The sequence below is a fragment of the Balaenoptera borealis genome (genome assembly GCF_965194805.1).
Source record: "Balaenoptera borealis genome assembly, chromosome: 3".
Classification (NCBI taxonomy): Eukaryota; Metazoa; Chordata; class Mammalia; order Artiodactyla; family Balaenopteridae; genus Balaenoptera; species Balaenoptera borealis.
Genome location: NC_138866.1, coordinates 181,165,554 through 181,184,575, shown reverse-complemented (window position 1 = coordinate 181,184,575; position 19,022 = coordinate 181,165,554). Strand labels below are relative to the sequence as shown.

Sequence of the window (19,022 nt, the reverse complement as noted above, 5' to 3'; positions counted from 1 at the left end):
GACATGGACATCTTTGTGAGGGGGAGAGGGGGCTATTATTCAACCTACCACATCATCTAGCTGAAACAATAATCAATATTGATTGACTACTGACCCACTAAAAACATAACCCAACAAAACGGCTTGTTTGTAAACTTTCCATTTGTGTTCTATTTGTCCTTTTTTAAAATTGCCCTCCAAATGTAAGTAAACCTATTAGAGAACAGTTCTGCTATAGCTCATTCTTTGTTGCAATTTACAAAAACTTTCATACGTAGTACATAATCTTATTTAATTCCTAGGGTAGAACTCCATTGTCAGAAGAAACACGCACCACAAGTATAAAATTCTGGAAGATAACGAGTAATGCATAAGGCTCCCCAAAGACGGAAGTGTTCCAGACAACTCTAGAAAAGAGTTGAATTAAAATGATTACAATAACAAATCATCTCCATGATTTATGTAAGTTAATAGGTAGGAAGGCAGAAATATGGGTGCAAATACTGGTGGGTCCATAGAAAGTTGGAATTTCTTCTTGATTCTTTCTTCCCCTGTCCTCATGCATCCACCTAAATCACTAGGTCCCACCGAATTCCATGTGTTAAATGTCTTTCACATCTACCCACCTCCCTCCGACCCCATTGCCTGTATTACTGGAACTGCATTCTGATAGGTTTTTCTGCCTCTGTTCTTGCATCAGTTGGAGACCTTTTCCCACAATCATCTGGCATGATCTTTTAAAAATGTTACATGAATCTGAGCCTGTTACTCTTCTGCTTTGAAACTGTTTAATGACTTGCCATTGGCCTGAGGATGAAGTTCTTCCTTGCTTACCAGAGCTAACAGGAAACTTCAAAAATAGGGCTGGGGCTCTCTCCCTCTCCATGCTATCCTCTTGCCACTCAACCCCTCCCATACTATGTACCAGCTTTGTACACGACAATTCCTTCTGCCTGGAATATTCTCATTTTGGTCTTTTCCTCTTCCTCCCCAGTGTCCCTCACCCCTCCTGCCTGGTTAACTCCAAGTCAGCTTTCTGGTTTTAACGTAACCATCTCTTCTGGGAGGCCGTGTCTCCTTTCTGAGAGGTTTCTGTGCTCTTTGATTCAGTTTTAGATTAGATTAAATAAGATTTTCTTGCCATTTCCTCTGCCTTGCACCCCATATTTCCCTAGTTTTAACATTCATCGTCTTTTTCACTGCTTAATAATTTTCTCTACTTCCAAAATAGACTGTGAACTCTATGAAGGCAGCTGACTGTTTTCTCTGGCTGCTCTGCCTGAGTACCCAATGCAATGCTTGTTGCTTACTGACCCTAAATAAATACTTGCTGGATATGAATGATAAACTATTCTTATTGGTTCAGTTATTCACCTATCAATATATACCGAGTGCCTAATATGTGCTAGGTACTGCCCTAAGGCTGGGTCTACAAAGGTAAGTAAGACTGACATGGAACTTTATGTTAGTTTTCATCGTAGCCTAACCTGTATTTTGGGTAATTATTTAAGTGACTCCATCTCTGCCACCGTGACTACTTCTTTCATGTGCCCATCGTGCCAGGCATGGGGTGGCTGAAGACAAAGGCTGGCTAACATCAATGGGCTGAATCATTCTGTCCACTAAGTTGTTCAGTGCTTCCTCGGTGGTGGATGCCTTCTGGTAGGCAATTACATGTGACGTGAAGATTTTCATATGTCCATCCACATGCCTCTGCCTAAGATCTTGTCTTTGACCTTTCAGTCTATTTTGTTCCATGCCCTTGATGAGCAGGCCAAGCAGTTTGCTGCCACCCAGGAGTCAATATATATTCTCATCTTCCATGCAAAGTGGGTAGCAAATACACTGCTCACAGATTCTCTCATCAGGAAAAATTTCCCTTGACACTGTCATTCAAGGTCACCCCTAACTATGACTGTAGTCCCACCACTATCTATTTTTGTCTTCTACCCACATACCTAGACAACTGAACTGAAAACCAACCTCTAAATTTTTCTTCTCATTCAGCTGGTAGTAGAAAACCCCCATAGAGTCAGAGATGTGAGCTGAGGGAGAAGCACTGATGCAACTGTGGTGAGTGACATGGGGGTACAGGTTACTTCCTTGTGTAGATTACTCTTGTTCATGCTTAATCCCAGATGTACCTTTTCCATCTCATGATGGGTTGCTGCTGGATTCACGCATATTTATGACTTGGTGGATCTAACAGAACCCAGTTTGTGATGGGCATTTTTTTTTTTAACTTGCTAAAGGAAGGTTTATTGACTACCAAGAATTGACAACATTTTCTCTAGGGTAATCAGATGGGTCATCATATTGTATGTGACATTCTTCCAGATGAATGGGAAGATACTATCGATAATGCTATTGATTGCCCAGATAGAGATTATATTTCGGTAACAGCAAGACAAGAGGACAGACCTTTTTCTCAGACTTGCTCATTTTTCCAAACAGATATTTAACGCCTTCTCTTCTCAGAGAGTACTTGGCACACGCTCTCTCTTGTGTATCACATTAATTGCTTTGAGATCTCTCTGCCAGGGAGTGCAGCCTGCTGTAAGTATTTTGCTGCGTTGGTCTAACCTCCTCAGGAACTCTCTCAGCCACTAAGGCTTGGCCGAATCGTTGGGTTGGTTTCCCACATTTCCAGGTCCATAATCTTTTGACTTGTAACCTCCAGACTTGCAAGCTCCATCATCTCCACCGATGAGGAGACAGTAGGTCCCAGCTTCCTTTTCCAGGGGGACCTGAGGAGCTGCTTGTACTGCAGTTTCTGGCCCCTGGTCTCGGTTCTGACCTGGTGCAGCTGCTCCTCCAGGGCCCCGATCTGAGGCCGGATCCGGGCAAGCCGAGCACAGTAGCTGCCTTTGGTGTAACACGCATTTTCTGACACTTACATTCTGAGGTGGGGTGGGTGGGGAGATAAGCTCTTCAAGACTCTGGCACCCACCACTTCAGTAAATACTTTAGAGGTCAGGGGCACGTTGGTACATCCTCTCCAAAGGATGTCATTTTTTGTTCCGTCTTCCCTTACAATACATTGATTTTCAAGCTTGTTGTCATTAATGCCCTGCTAAGGAAACTTTTAAGATATTTTTTTTGTCTAACAACTTCCCCATAATGGAATATTAACAGTACAGGTATACTGTATATTTGTTGAGGTTACTGTGGCCTTTGGAGGACCACAAACCATTGTATTGTATACATTTTTCACCCCCTTAGAACCACCTTTTGTCCCCATTACGATGACATCACCCCCAGTAATAATGCACACACTACTACAAAGAAGGAATTACAGTATCTGGCTGGTCTCTTTGGCTTCTGGTGGCGACACGTCCCACAACTCCGAGTACTGACCCAGCACATCAAGCATGTGACATGGAAGACGGCCACATTTGAGTTGGGCCTTGGGCAGAAAAGGGGTCTGCATCGCAGGTCCAGGCTGTGATGTAAGCTGTATTGCTGCTTGGGCAATACAATCTGTCTTTCTTTATGGATTTGGAACTGTTAGTGATGGCAAAGATGCAGTGTGGAGATGATGGCGAGCCCAGGGGGGACAGTCACAAATTTGAGGGGTGCTCTCAGGGCTCACACGTGAGAGCGAGGGCCTCCTTACGGGGTGCACACTAGGGGCCTCTCTTGCCTCCTTATGGGGTGCACACTAGGGGCCTCTCTTGCCTCATCATAATCCTAGTAATCCATAGTCCCGGGGGTCAAGTTCTCTTGACTGCTCCTCTGACCTTGTTGGCTGTAGGGTGACTCTGGTTACTCCTATGTTTTATTCTAGAAGCTTTTTAGATATAGATTTTACATTTAGGGAGGTCTAGGATCCATTCTGAGTTAATATGTACTTATGGAGGTTAGTCTCCAGATGAATTGAGATTGATAGATTTCCAGCCTTTCCTAGACTTTCTTTTTCCTAATCCTCTCATGCCTTCTTCATGAAATTAAATATTGAGAAACAGGGTTTTTATGTTTTTTTGGGGGGGGGGTAAAAGGAAAGTTTTGGAGCATCACAAATTGAGATTAAGATTATATGATTATGTCTAAGATTTTGTTTCGCTCTCCCCACATTGGGGGCCATATCACCCCATCGAGAGCACAAAACCCCAACGGCCCTTATATGGGTGTATTCTTATAGGGGGCTTCTTCTTCGTTTTTTTAAAGCTTACATTTTCTTTTTATTTATTGATTTAGGCCACACCGCACGCATGCGGGATCTTAGTCCCCCCTACCAGGGATTGAACCCAGGCCCCCAGCAGTGGAAGCATGGAGTTATAGGTGTCTTCTTTTGCTTAGGCAATATGTATTTACTATGCCAACTTCAGATCTGTAATATGGACCAACTTTAGAACACCAAGAGACCTCGTCATCAACATAACCGTCACTTCAGTAATGTCTAGCCAAAGATTGTCTAAATGTCCTCAGCACTGTTCACAAGTGCTGAACTAGTGAACTAATGTCCAGCAAATACAAATATATGCTTTATCAGCACTTCCTTTCTCTGGTTTACAGAGCTATCTGTCCATTTATTCATCTACTCCTTCAGTATTTGAGTGCTTCTTACATGGTAGGCACTGGGTCTACAGCAGCGAGGTAAAGTTTCTACCTTCTCAGAGTTTACAATCTAGTGCCCCTTGTTCCTTCCTCTCCCTTTTCTCCTAGATATCGATTCCAAACATTATTGGTGCTGTGGTCACAATCTTGAGGTTGCAAAAATTCCTTTGGAAATGGCCGGACTAGACATTTTCCTGATCACTTTCAGATGATTTAGCCACAGAAGAATTCCATAAATTTACTGAAGAAATATGCCATGGTGGAAAGAGTAGGTATTGGTTTTAGAAGCCAGGTGGCTACGGTCTTTATCCTGACGTTCTCACTCATTGTGAGAGAGTTATCATACTTCTAAAAACACCTCCGTGTGAGATTTAAAGAGAAAAAGACTTAAGAAAAAACTTCCTACTGTTCTGTGTTAATGACAAAGGTGTGTTTCAAAAAACACTGTCTCGGAGACAGAAGAATTATTTCTAGTTTCCTATTCAATCATAGGAAACTCTGAGACTTTCATTAGGTCCCTTCTCCCTTTGAATCTTTCCTCACCTGTAACACAAAGATTACGCCACAGGTCTCCCGAGCTTTAAAGTAGAAATCAGCTCCGATACAGGGAACCTGTTAGTGTTATTCAACTAATTGTAAAAACTACCTGTGCGTTTTAAAGTTTTACCTGAGCATGTATGGCTATTACAAGACCATTAACCCAGCTTTTATTTTTTTTTATTTTTTTATTTTTTTAATTTATTTTTAATTTTTATTTATGGCTGTGTTGGGTCTTCATTTCTGTGCGAGGGCTTTCTCTAGTTGCGGCAAGCGGGGGCCACTCTTCATCGCGGTGCGCGGGCCTCTCACCACCGCGGCCTCACTTGTTGCGGAGCAGAGGCTCCAGACGCGCAGGCTCAGTAGCTGTGGCTCACAAGCCTAGCTGCTCCGCGGCATGTGGGATCTTCCCAGACCAGGGCTCGAACCCGTGTCCCCTGCATTGGCAGGCAGACTCTCAACCACTGCGCCACCAGGGAAGCCCAACCCAGCTTTTAAAAATGTGAATAATGTTGTTTATTCACAACTGAAGTCAGACCAGCAAGCCTAAGAGAGGGAAGGTAATTTCAAAAAATCAAAGGGTGGACGATAGGCCCAAATAAATTCTGGTTTCATTCTTTCTTTGGAGGTCACCTAGCAGGTAACTGATTGACTCCTCACCTTATTCAGGCTAGCACGACTCAACCCTCCCCAATTGGCACCCAGCTCTGCCCGCCCACCTCCGCCCGACAGCTGGGCCTGTTCGCAGGTCCCGGAGGCAGCTCCTCCTCCATCCCCTTAAAGCGCCCGCCCAGGCCCGCTGCACGTGGATGCGCCGCGGGCGGAGCTGGGAAACTCCGGGGACGTGACGTAGCGGCAATCTGCGGCTGCGGATTGGAGGGCAGGGGAAGGAGGGGTGGGCCGCATTGCCGGAAGTGACGCATGACGGAAGCGGCTTTCTGCTGAAAAACAGGGGCCGAGGGAGTGGAGATTAGGCCGCGGTGTTCCCAGCCTGGTTTCCACATCTCTGCCCAGTTCACGGCGGATTCACTCCTCACGGCTTTTTTTTTCTTCTCTGCAACGTGAGTGGCATTGCCTCTCAGTGATTTCCGTGGGCGTCGCTAAAGAAGGCCCTGGGAGGAGAGGAAGCCGCTCCAGACTGGCCACGCTCCAGAAGGCGTGGAAGATTCCTCCGCGTTTCCCATTTTAACTCGGCGTGAGCAGCGCGCTCTTCCCGAGCATCGGTGGTCCCGGCACGTTGTGGGTGGGATTCATTGCCCAGACGCTCCGTGTAATTCGGAGAGAGAAAAACCACCGTTTTCCAGTATTTCTCGTGGAGGAGGAGAACTAAGCGATAGGAAAATGTCTGTTTTCCCTAAAATATCTTTGAGACTTGAGGTTGAAAACTATCTGAAAGCGGGCTTTATGAATGAGGAGGTAGGTCAGATAAACACGTTAGATGCTATTTGCAAAAATTCAAATATGTACACGCTCTAGAGAAACAGAAAAATAATCTAAAAGGCAATCAAATGTTTACAGCCGTTGTTTCTTAGTATTCGGCTTTCCGAATGTAAAACATGCTGATATCTTTCTGCAGGTATTTAATGAATGCTTTCCGAGCTAAGAGGTGTATGGGGTGTATGTTTTAACATTTAGGAATGGGAAAGGAGGGAGGGGGAAAAAGCGGTTGTGTGTCTGGCGGCGGGAATGCACTGAAAGGATTACAAGGGTGAGCAAGACAAGATCCCCGTCTCCGAGAATTTAAGTCCTGTAGAGAAGAAACGCCTGTACTCTTAGAGCGCCTGCCTTGGCCCTCAGGTGGAAGGTTTACTATCATTCAGTGAGTGCTTCTTAAATGCCACCAGTTGTGCTAGATGAACTGCAGACCTTTACATATCAATCTGCGCAGTCTTTTTTTGGTAGAGATTTCCTCCCTATTTTTTATAGGTGAGAGAACTGAGGGTCCAAAGAGCGACGTTACTGAATCAAATTGACACCGCTGTCACGTAACAGTGTTGAAATGTGAAGGTAAAGAGCTCAGGTCGATTGGGAAAAGGAATGGATTTGGGACCCCAAGCCCCTGGTTTGCATCCCAGGGCTTTGAGGCAGTTACTTCACATCCCTTAACCTTTCTTTCCTTTTCTGTGAAACTTGAGGACTGTTAACAGTAGTAAAATTTCAAGGTGGTTGTTTTAACGTATTAATCGTAAGTGCAAGCACCTGGCATCGCTTTGGCGCCTAATAGGTCCTCCACAAATGTTCCTTCTTTGTGCTGTTGGCCGTGCAGAGCACAGAAGTCCTCAATGAATGTTGATTGTCTTTTATTGCCAAGCCTGTGCTCTCTCCACCTTTCCACCGCCCCTGTAGGCAACTTTGTGTTTTCCAAATCTTTGGTTTTCTATTCGAAGTGAAGCCGCAAAAATGTTACTCATTTTCAGAGATGTTGGTGAAGCCATGACTTCTAAGTTTGATTTCTACATTTTATTTCCAGAGATTACGTCAAGGGGCAGGACAGTACGGAAAGAGAAAATACCTTCTTGATTTCAAAGAACTTATAGTATAAGGAGCGTATTAAGAGAAATAGAGGCAGTCAGCAGTTTTTTTCCCCAGCAGTTTTAAAAATGGTTAACATTGTTTTATAAAAAAAGATTCAAATGTCTGTCTTTGACACCACTTCTGCCTCAAACCCACTAACTATACGATTTTACAAAAAGAAAAACCATCCCTTTGTAAAAAGTATCAAAGGTAATGGAATATTCAGTTAAAAAAAACAAACCTTGAGAGAGTACTAATATTTTTAGGCTAGTGGATTATTAGGCTGGCAAGTGGTTTATGAAGATTCTGTGAGGCAGGGTATAGTCAAAGATGACAAAAAATGGGGAAATACGTGTCTCAAAAGCTTTAGTTAATTACAAGGGAACTTGGTCGTTTGAGTCTTTATAACTTTATTTCTGACAGGTATCTTGCTACCTGTCTTTTTTTGGACAATATCTATCTGTTACATTTAATAATACCATATTAAGAAGCTGATGTTATGGGGGCTCTTTGACGGTATCAGTGTTACTTATTCTTCAAATATTGGTGTTTTAAAACGTTACTAACCAATTTGCTCTAGGATACGAGGTTAGCAAGGAACTAGTTCTACAGAAGTGACATAACAGTTAATGTTTTTAGAAATAAGTAGAATGAAATCCTGAATTTATATGAATAAATGTAGCAGAGATGTTAAAAATGTTAATAATGCTTTGAAGTGAGGCAGTGTTCTTTTAAAAATTAAAAAATTTTTTTTTTTTTTTTGGCTGTGTTGGGTCTGTGTTGCCGCACGCGGGCTTCCTCTAGTTGCGGCGAGCGGGGGCTGCTCTTTGCTGCCTTGCGCGGGCTTCTCACTGCAGTGGCTTCTCTTCTTGCGGAGCACGGGCTCTAGGTGCACGGGCTTCAGTAGTTGTGGCTCGCGGGCTCTAGAGCACAGGCTCAGTAGTTGTGGCGCACGGGCTTAGTTGCTCCGCAGCATGTGGGATCTTTCCAGACCAGGGCTTGAACCCGTGTCCCCTGCGTTGGCAGGCAGATTCTTAGCCACTGCACCACCAGGGAAGCCCGAGGCAGGGTTTTCTAAGCCCTTTTTGTCTGGTGTTTCACTAGGTGTTTATTAGCATAACCCTGTGAAATATCGCGATTCCCTTAGTGTTTTTAATGTATAAATACAGAAAAGTGAAATGGAACCGAACAATTGCCGAATCATGTTTCATTAGTTGGAACAAATGTATAGACATATAGCCTGCTTAATATTTTTAATTTGTATAATGAAACTGAAACATTAACTTGTTCTTTTCTTCTTTTCAGGTTGTATCTGCTTTAGGTAAAGAAGAAGCAGAAAGGAAGTTTGAAACTCTGTTACATAAGTTGTCCCATCCTCCATCATTCACTACTGTCAGAGTAAATACGCATCTAGCCTCAGTACAACATGTGAAAAATCTGTTATTTGATGAGCTTCAGAAGGTTCGTGCACATTTTTGTCATGTACAGAATTAGATTTCTACAATCTATGTCATGTCACTCCTCACTAATATCATGTGAACGATATACTATTACAAGTTTACAGGTGAGGAAATTGAGGATCACGAATGTTGTTCAAGGTTACGTAGTGAGTGCTCATGCTAGAACTTGAACCTAGTACTTCTGATTCTAAATTAATTTAGTGACTAGATAGGTAACTCAACCCATCCGGGCCTCCGTTGCTTCGTCATTAAAATACATAAGCGGTCCATTCTAACCCTAAATGTCTGTGATATTGTAATAAGCAGCATATAACGACCATGAGGGCAGATCACATAGCCAAGGTGAGCCCAGAGGTAAGGAGGTGCCTACTGATTACCTGTAGGATTATATTTTTTATTTTAATATAATAATTTAATTAAATATAATAAAAGCAGGAAATTAAATAATGTAAAGATATATTTTAAAGATAAAACAAAGTTTTTTTTGTTCAACCAATAAAATAGTTTTGGCATAATACTCATTTTCTATAAGTGAAAACAGTATTATAAAATGGCATTTTTAAAGTTCCAGGCAGAAAAATAATATTGGAACTTTCTTGTTTATATTGTCTTCTTTGCTTTCAAAAGCTGTACATTTTATAAGTGAAGTAAGTCAGATAGTGAAAGACAAATACTGCATGATATCACTTATATGTGGAATCTAAAAAATACAACTAGTGAATATAACAAAAAAGAAGCAGACTCACAGATACAGAGAACAAACGAGTGGTTACCAGTGGGGTGGGGGGGAGGGGCACTATTGGGGTGGGGAGGGGGAGGGACAAACTGTTGGGTGTAGGACAGGCTCAAGGATGTGTTGTACAACATGGGAAATACAGCCAATATTTTGTAGTAACTGTAAATGAAAGGTAACCTTTGAAAATTGTATTAACATTTTTTTTAAACCAGAAAGAAAACCCCAAAGCTGTGCATTTTGTGTTTCATACACTGTGCACTGAAACTTGCCTCCAAAGAAATGTAAGATGGAGGAAACAGTTGCTTGAAGGGGGTACTTCAAGTTGCATTTTGTAGTTATTAAATCTCTTCTAACAAATAACCATGATAGGTGTCAGCAGACCTATTTCTTCCTAATTACTGCCTAAATGAAAAGGAAGAGGTAAGCATGCTTAAAAGACTTGCATTTGTATATCAGAGGCTGCGTTATCAGTTTACTCTGGATATAACTTACAGAAATTTTCAGAGAATTTTCACTGGTATTGATTCTTTTTTAAAAATTTTATTGATGTATAGTTGATTTACAAGGTTGTGTTAATTTCTTCTGTACAGCAAAATGACTCAGTTATGCATATAAATATTCTTTTTCATATTCTTTTCCATTATGGTTTATTACAGGATATTGAATATAGTTCCCTGTGTTGTACAAATAGGACCTTGTTGCTTGATTCATTTATTTTTTGTCTTTAATCTCATTACATTTATGGAATGTTTATCATACTCTCTTTAAGAACAATTCTATGAACTTCAAGTTGTGAGGAGATGACCAGGTTATAAGAAGAACCAGCTACGATTTCTGGCTGTATGAGAGCAAAACTTAGTATAATAATTTTAAATAAGACTTGGAGAAAGGTTAATGTGATTTTTAATAAGAGTGGAAATTTTATCGAGAGTAATGGCATTAGGCATAAAATATAAGCAGTTCCTCTAAGCAACTAAGATCATTACTTTTATGTAGTCATGCATGTAGGTCTTCAGTATGAAGGAAACTGTTCTGAGGCCCGTAAGGTGTCCATAACTCAGGCAGATCCAGATTGTTTTCTAGCAAATTATTCCTAGAGCTTAAGATAATCTAGGATCCCACTCTGATGGGAATAGAAGATCTCAGGGGTTGTATCTAAGATCAGGCAGACGAAGTCACTCCGGGCTTTTGAGTCCCTTTCCTGGAAGGTTAAGATAAGACTGAGGAGGTTGGGCCGTGGGCACTAGGTAAGAATCTGGTGGCTTGAGCAGTGCCTGTTTCTAGCAGGAAAAGAGATTTGCAGGAGGTTTTAGATTGTACATCTCCTTTCTTTTGCCATGTCCCAAGCTCATGTGTGTCCTGAAGACATATCCTGAACGGTATATGAGTGGGTGCTTTGTCTCCAAGTATCTCTGTGTCACATATTGAAATTTAATCATTTAAAATTTCATTTGACTGGTGAAGGATGTGGAGAAACTGGAACCTTTATACGTTGCAGGTGGGAAAGTCAAGTGGTTTGGCTTCTTTGGAAGACAGTTTGGTGGTCTCTTAAAAAGTTAAACATAAATTTACTGTACAACCCAGCAATTCCAGTCCTAGGTGTCTACCCAAGAGACATGAAAACATACGTCCATGCAAAGGCTTGGGCATGAACATTAATCGCAGCATTGTTCATAATAACCAAAAGGGAGAAGCTATCCAAATGTCCATTGACTGGTGAATAGAAAAACAAAACGTGGTATGTTGACACAGTGGAACAGTACAGCAATGAAAGTGGTGAACATGCTACCACTTGGGTGAACCTCAAAAACACTATAGTGAGTGAAAGAAGCCACACACAAGACAGTCTGCATTGTATGATCCTGTTTATATGAGGTGTCTCGAAAAGGCAGATTTCTAGAGAAAGAAAGTAGGGTCGTGGTTGCCTGGGGTTGGAGCTGGGAACAGGGATTGGCTGCAGACGAGCATTAGGAATCAGTGCGTTGACGGACGGGATCTAAAATTGGAGTCTAGTGATGGTCGCACACTTCTGTAAATTTACTAAGAATCATTGAACTGTGCATTTAAAGTGGGTACATTTTATGGTATGTAAATTGACCTCACTAAGGCTGTTTTCAAAAGGGCATGGGGTAGAAACAAACAGAAAAACAAGCAGGTGATATGCTTGGTTTAAAAGAAAGTTTGTGGGGTTTTATGGAAGTTACAGACGTGGGGTTTTATAAAAGTTTTATTTCTGTATCATTTTAACATCTGATAAAAAGGGAGAGAAGGAAAACCTTGCCCTGAGGAGGATTGACCTCTATGTAGACTATTTCTATAGTATAAAGAAATAGTACTTCCAAAGCAAAACAAAAACAAATGGCAAAATTCATTCTCTTCTCCTTGGAAGGATCCATAGTCTGGATGCTGTAAGGTATCAAACAATGAGAGAACATGAGGGAGAGAGGGAAAAAAAAAGGGAGAGAGGTTTGTTTGAATGAGTTTGCCCTTAAGATTTCTTACTATTCTGTTGGACATGGTTAGTTCACAGTATCCTTTGCCTGGAAGAAGCAGAAGGCAGAAGAGCTGTTGACTTGGTAGAAATATAGTTAGATTTCTAAAATCTGAAGAATTTTTTTCCTCTTTCCTTATCAACTTAGAAATAGGTTGATTTGGGAAGTTCTCTGTAGGTAGTGTACGGATGCTACAAGGCAGTGCAGGTATCTATTATGGTCACGGCTCTTTGGTGTATTATGTGAACATGAGTGAGTTGATAATCCCTAGCCTACACGGCGGAGACTCGTTCTCCAGTGTTTGCGTGTTGCCCTCTGACAGGGTACACAGCCCTTGCTGTCCAGTCCACTCTTCCGCGTGGAGTGCCCAGTTGTCTTCCGCCTGCAGCTGTGGTGTGCTGGTACATCCTGCAAAAGTAACGCTGGTGTGTGGTGTTTGCTGAGTTTTGTGGTGTAAATGCTCCCACTCTGGTCGATTTCAAGCTACCAGCATGACCATGGCGTTGGGAAGAGCTGCACAGAGTTGGCTCCCATGAGACTGGGAGTTGGCCCCAGCACCTATGCCACTGGCCCTGCACTTATTTCCAGTCTGAAGGCCCAGTATGGTAGAGGATACTGAAAATCCTGAGCCTTTGCCAGAAAGCATCATCCAGCTGACATGGCATCCAGTGTTGATAATATATAATAAATAGCATTTAATAATCTCAATCTTTAATGTCCTATTCATGCAATTCTATATTGGATACGTGTTTTCAGAGTAAGTCACTTAAGGTCAACATAGTTCGTGCTTACAAAGTCAAACAATAAGCAAAATTGAGCCTTTTACTTGTAAAGAAGTCAAGATACTTGAGAATCAAATTATAGAGAAAACCTTGCTGTTTTGAAGTCTTTGATTTTTTATAGTATCCCGTGGAATAAAGTGAAAATACCCTAAATCACGCTCATTACCATGCTCTGCTAGGTAATGACACTGAAAAGCTCTGTAATTTGAAGTTTAACCAGTATATTGATTGCTTTGTAATCCTATGTGTTTATTTTTAACAGCAGTTTAATGGATTAAGTTTTCCTATTCTTCAACATCCAGACCTTCAGGATGTCTTACTTATTCCTGTTATTGGACCTAGGTTTGTAACTATTTCATTTTCAAATTGTATTCTTCTAAGTAAAAATGTCACAGGTTCTTTTTTACTGTTTGGTGAAAGTACTAAGTTTCTCCATTATTAGCCGTTTTATTTAGATAGGAATTCACAAACTTGATAAATGCTGACTCTATAGTCTTTCATGGAAAATATTACAAAAGAACACTAGGAATGGGCCCAGGTACCTTGAGAGTAATGCATTGTAGTTGCATTTAGTGCAGTGATTGATTTTTTTTTCTGTGTTATGTCACGTTTTCTTTTTTTTTTTTTAAACATCTTTATTGGAGTATAATTGCTTTACAATGTTGTGTTAGTTTCTGCTGTGCAGTGATTGATTTTTTTCCATTCTGTAAGAAAATTATGTTTGTTTACTTGTATATCTTGATTCCACTGCTAAATTAAAACTTTTTTGAGCTACAACAAAAATACAAAGCAACGTTTCCTACTTTCATAATATGTAAAATTTTATTAATTCACAGTTATGTTAAATTACTGTGTTTGTTCTCTGAGTAGAACAGATACTGTGTGTTTGGAAGGGATGTGTTTAAAAATTGAAAAAATAGGCTTCCATGTTATAATGGGAGTTGTGTTGAAAATCCCTAATTGTGATAAAAATTTTTTAATACCCCTAAGACTTATAATAAACATAAAAATGCTCATTTTGTTAAAGCTTTAAAGTAATTTAGTGGTCAACAGTAGAGCAGTGGTTTTTGGTTTACCATGCAGTGGAATGTTATATGGCCTTTATTATTATTATTTTTTATATGACCTTTAATGTGGGAGAATTATATGTACAAATAAAAGGTGATGTTCTCGATAAATTAAATACCAAAAGCATGTTGCTCTGTGTAGGAATGTAAGAAATCACATTGCTTTTGCAATTAAAAAACACACACAACTACAGATTTATATATATTTATTTATATATGGAAAAAAGTCTGGAAGGGTATAACATACCCAACTGTTGACAGGGATTAACCGAGGAAGTTGGATTGGGAGAAACTGGGTAAGAGGAGATTTTCACTTGTAACATTTCTGTCTTATTTTTTTTACTGTAAGCACGTGTTACTTCTGCAATTTAAAAAATTGATTTTGTAAACTTTTTTTTTTTTTTTTTTGGCTGTGTCGGGTCTTAGTTTTGGCACGCGGGATCTTCGTTGAGGCTTGTGGGATCTTTTGTTGCAGCGCGGGGGCTTCTCTCTAGTTGTGGTGCGTGGGATCTGTAGTTTGCAGCACATGGGCTCTCGTTGAGGTGTGCGAGCTCCGTAGTTGTGCTGCGTGGGCTTAGTTGCCCCACGGCATGTGGGATCTTAGTTCCCCAACGAGGGATTGAAACCGCGTCCCCTGCGTTGGAAGGTGGATTCTTTACCACTGGACCACCAGGCAAGTCCTGATTTTGTAAACTCCTTCTTCTAGCTCATTGTTAAGGGGGAATTTGCATTAGTGAAATGCAGAGATCTTAACTAAGTGTACTATTTGCTGAGTTTTGGTAAATTCATACAACTGTGTAGTGAAGACTCACCCCCATCAAGATATACACCATTTCCATCACCCAGAAAATTCTCTGCATTCTGCCCCCTACCAGGAAACCACTGTTCTGATTTCTTTCATCTCCTAGTTTTAAACCAATTAGTTACTACAGTTGATCACAGTCACAGGTCTTTTGAGACCTGCGATTCATTTCAGAATGTACTGTGGACTCCATAGTTTTCCGTAATCCTATATAACACTATTTCATTCTTTTTACTGGCTACGTAATAATCCTTTCATCTGTTCTTTGTAGTGAGCTAAACTACTCATTAAAACATTAGTGGGGACTTCCCTGGTGGTGCAGTGGTTAAGAATCAGCCTGCTAATGGAGGGGACATGGGTTTGAGCCCTGGTCTGGGAAGATCCCACATGCCGCGGAGCAGCTAAGCCTGTGCGCCACAACTACTGCACCTGTGCTCTAGAGCCCGTGCGCCACAACTACTGAAGCCCATGCCCATAGATCCCGTGCGCCACAACAAGAGAAGCCTGAGCACCGCAACAAAGAGTAGCTCCCGCTCACTCCAACTAAAGAAAGCGTGCGCGCAGCAACGAAGACCAAAAACGCAGCCGAAAGTGAATAAAAAGTTAAAAAAAGTTAAAGCGTTAGTGAACTATAAAACACAAATGGTGAGTTACTACAGGAAAGCACTAAGAAATCTTTTAGGATTGTGGATTCATATACCTACCTTTCGTTTCTAAAAGGAACAGTTCGGCTCTTTTTTGCCTTTTAAACTCATCATCACTTTTATTAGGTATCTTTTGACTTTCCACTATGAAAATTGAAGAAATTCTTATGCTTAAATTTGCCCTAAAACCTCCACCAACCAATTTTTATTTACTGTTAGTTTTTTAACATTGTAAAGCCTTGTAACATTTTTATTCTACAAGCATAATTCAAATGAATGCAGTGCTTGCTTGTAGCCCTATTGGCAGTTTATTTCTGAGTTCTTTATCTTAATTGATCTCTTGGTTGATCGAATAGCGTCATTTAGCAGGTCTCCAGCGCCTGCTTCCCTTCTCCCAAGTATGTCTCTTGTATGCTCTGTTTCCTTTCTCGCTTGAGAACTGCATGTTGCCTTTATGTTTAAACAACAACTTATAGGCTGATTATAGTCATTTCAGGTCACATGTTATTTCCCTCAGCCCTTTGTAGACACTGCTTCTACAATCTTATGGCCTCATGTGTTGCTATGAAGAAATCTGAGGCCAAAAAATATTTTCCCCCTTACAACAGAATCTTGATTTTTCACTTGGAGATCTATGGGATTCTTAGGCACTGGACTTTAGAAACTTCGCTGGGATATACCTTATAATAATAATTATTATTATTAATACTTATAATAATTATTATTCTCCTTAGTTTTCATTGAAATGCAATGTAATTTTTAAATTACAAGTCTTCTGGTAGTTCTTTGAATATTTTTCTGTTCCATATTTCTGCCCTCTCTGCTAGGAGGACCCCGGTACTCTGCATGTTGGATGTCCAGTGCAGATGCTCCCTGTTTTGGGACACCCCCAGGCAGCCCAGGGTCTTGTGACGGGCTGGAAGGACTCACGGGACTCAGCGTCTAGTCGGGCTCATGGCGGGGATTTATTACACGAAAGGGGTACAAAAGCAGAATCAGCAGAGGGAGAAGGCATGCGGGGTAAAGTCTGGAGGAAACCAGGCGCAAGCTTCCAGGAGTCTCTCCCCATGCAGCTACCAGGACAGGCTTCATCCCTCCAGCAGTCAGTTGTGACGTGTGTAGAACCATTGTCTATGAGAGGAGCCCATTAGAGACCCAGCACCCAAGGTTTTAGTTGGGTGCTGGTCATCTGGGCGCCCTCTGCCTGGCATGTAACGAAATTCCAGGCTCCCAAAAGGAAAGCAGGTGTTCAGCATAACCACGCTGCTTGGACGAACAGTTTAGGAACAGTAATTCACTCTTATAAGAGGTGGTTTTATATCAGTGTTGGGAACTGTTTGCCAGTCAAGTTTCCAGATGCTGGCCAAGGGCCAACCTTCCAAGCTGGCCTTTCTAAGAATAGCTGTTGCAAGCCTGTTACATTAACTGTTTAATTTCTGAGGATTTACTATCCTTTACTTGCTGAGCTTGGCTAGTTCACTTTTGTTCTTTATTTTTTTAATCTTGTTGTTGTTATTATATCCCTTTTTAAAGGTTCTTTTTAATTTCTTTGAAACTCTAGAGAGTTTATTTGAAATTCTGCGCTTTTTTAGTCTGTACATTTTGTACTGCCTTTTGTTTATTACAACTTTGTTTAGTACTACGGATGTCCCTTGGTATCCATGGGAGATTGGTTCCAGGATACCCACCCCCTCCACCCCAACATACCAATAATCACAGATGCTCGAGTCTCATATAAAATGGTGTAGTGTTTGCATATAACTCATGCACATCCTTCAGTATGCTTTAAATCATTTCTAGATTACTTACAATACTTAATACTATGTACGTAGTTGCCAGTGCACAGCAAATTCAAGTTTTGCTTTTAGGAATTTTCTGGAATTAAAAAAAAATTTTTTTTTCGTCTGCGGTTGGTTGAATCCATGGATGCAGAACCCTGAGGGTAGACAGGGCCATCTGTATCTACACATAGTTCCCAGTTTGAATGAATCCTTGAATGAAAACTTTCACATAGATTCACCTAGTTTGCACATCAGGTCAAGTGTATGCCTAGACAACTCATCAGATGTGTCTTTCAGAAACACTTTCACCAGGTCTTTCCTAGTGGCACAACTCTAGTCCTGGTGAGCTGAGCTGAAGAAGACTAAGGCTCCGTGTGAGGGGGTCCAGCTCATAGCTTTTTTGTTGGGGGCTTTACTTTTTGTTTATGCTTAGTGAACTCAGGGGAGGAGTGACAGAGTTGGGTGCACTTTCCCTTCTCTTCCCTTAGCTACTTCTAGGCAGTTTGTCCAGTTTTGTTACAGAAAACACAGATTGTCTGCTTGTGCCAATTTTGTCAGTCCAGATCCTCTTTCATCTTTATCTGCAGGGAACAGGACACTGACAAGACATTCCCAGATTCTCCTTTTTTCTATCTGACCCTCTGGTCCTGGATCTAAGCAGTAGATATTTGTTTAGGCGCCCAGAAGCCTTTCCTTTTCAGAAGCATTCATACCCTGTTGAGGAACTAGGTTTGATCCAAATTTTACTGTGTTAGCTAATTATTCTCAATCATTTGGGCAATAGCTGTTTCTTAGTTTTCTTGCAAATGGAATTTTCTTTCAGATTTTTCTTTCCCCATTTCTGTGGGCTTTAGAAAAAGGAATATATTTATACTTTTACTCTTTGACTAATCTTTTACTAGAAGCTCAACATCATCCAATTATTTAAGATATCAAAACATAGGTTAAACTATTTATAGGCAGTAAACAATTTAAAAAGTAATTTCTCACCATAAAATTCAGGTTCCCTCATTTTATTTAACATACTATTCAATTTACTGATCAAATATATTTTAATGTTAGGAAGGTTTTATCACTGGTAATTAGATTGAACATAAGGTTGCAATGCTGATTTTGATGGTATCAGTGTCAACTTTATTGAAAAACTTAGAGAAAATTGAATGCCAGGCTTCTCTTGATACAAGAGTATTTTGTATTTTTTATCTTTTTATCAAATTATAGTTGATTTACAGTGTGTTGTTACTTTCAGGTGTACAGCAAAGTGACTCAGTTAAATATTCCTTTTCAGATTCTTTTCCCTTATAAGCTGTTACAAAATATTGAGTATAGTTCCCTGTGCTATACAGTAGGCCCTTGTTGGTTGTCTGTTTTATATAGTGTGTATATGTTAATCCCAAACTCCTAATGCATTCCCCCCACTTCCAATACAGGAGTATTTTTTAAAAAAATTTTTATTGGAGTATAGTTGATTTACAATGTTGTGTTAGTTTCTGCTGTACAGCAAAGTGAATCAGGTATACATCTACATATATCCACTCTTTTTTAGATTCTTTTCCCATATAGGTCATTACAGTGTATTGAGTAGAGTTCCCTGTGTATTCAGCAGGTTCTTATTAGTTATCTATTTTATATATAGTAGTTTGTGTATGTCAATCCCAATCTCCCAGTTTA

At 40.6% G+C, this 19,022-nt stretch overlaps 1 protein-coding gene across 4 annotated transcripts in view; it reads left to right on the top strand.

Moving 5' to 3' along the window:
- Window positions 1-6,011: 6,011 nt before the first annotated feature.
- NSUN6 (NOP2/Sun RNA methyltransferase 6) overlaps window positions 6,012-19,022 on the top strand; it is an 85,784-nt gene continuing 72,773 nt past the window's right edge. The window contains exons 1-3 of one of the 4 annotated variants that reach the window (XM_082385564.1): window positions 6,012-6,489; window positions 8,893-9,048; window positions 13,320-13,399. In XM_082385564.1, coding sequence (XP_082241690.1) covers window positions 6,415-6,489; window positions 8,893-9,048; window positions 13,320-13,399 — 311 coding nt within the window. In that variant the 5' untranslated portion in view covers window positions 6,012-6,414. The other 3 variants (XM_082385565.1, XM_082385566.1, XM_082385567.1) reach the window with 3 other exon arrangements.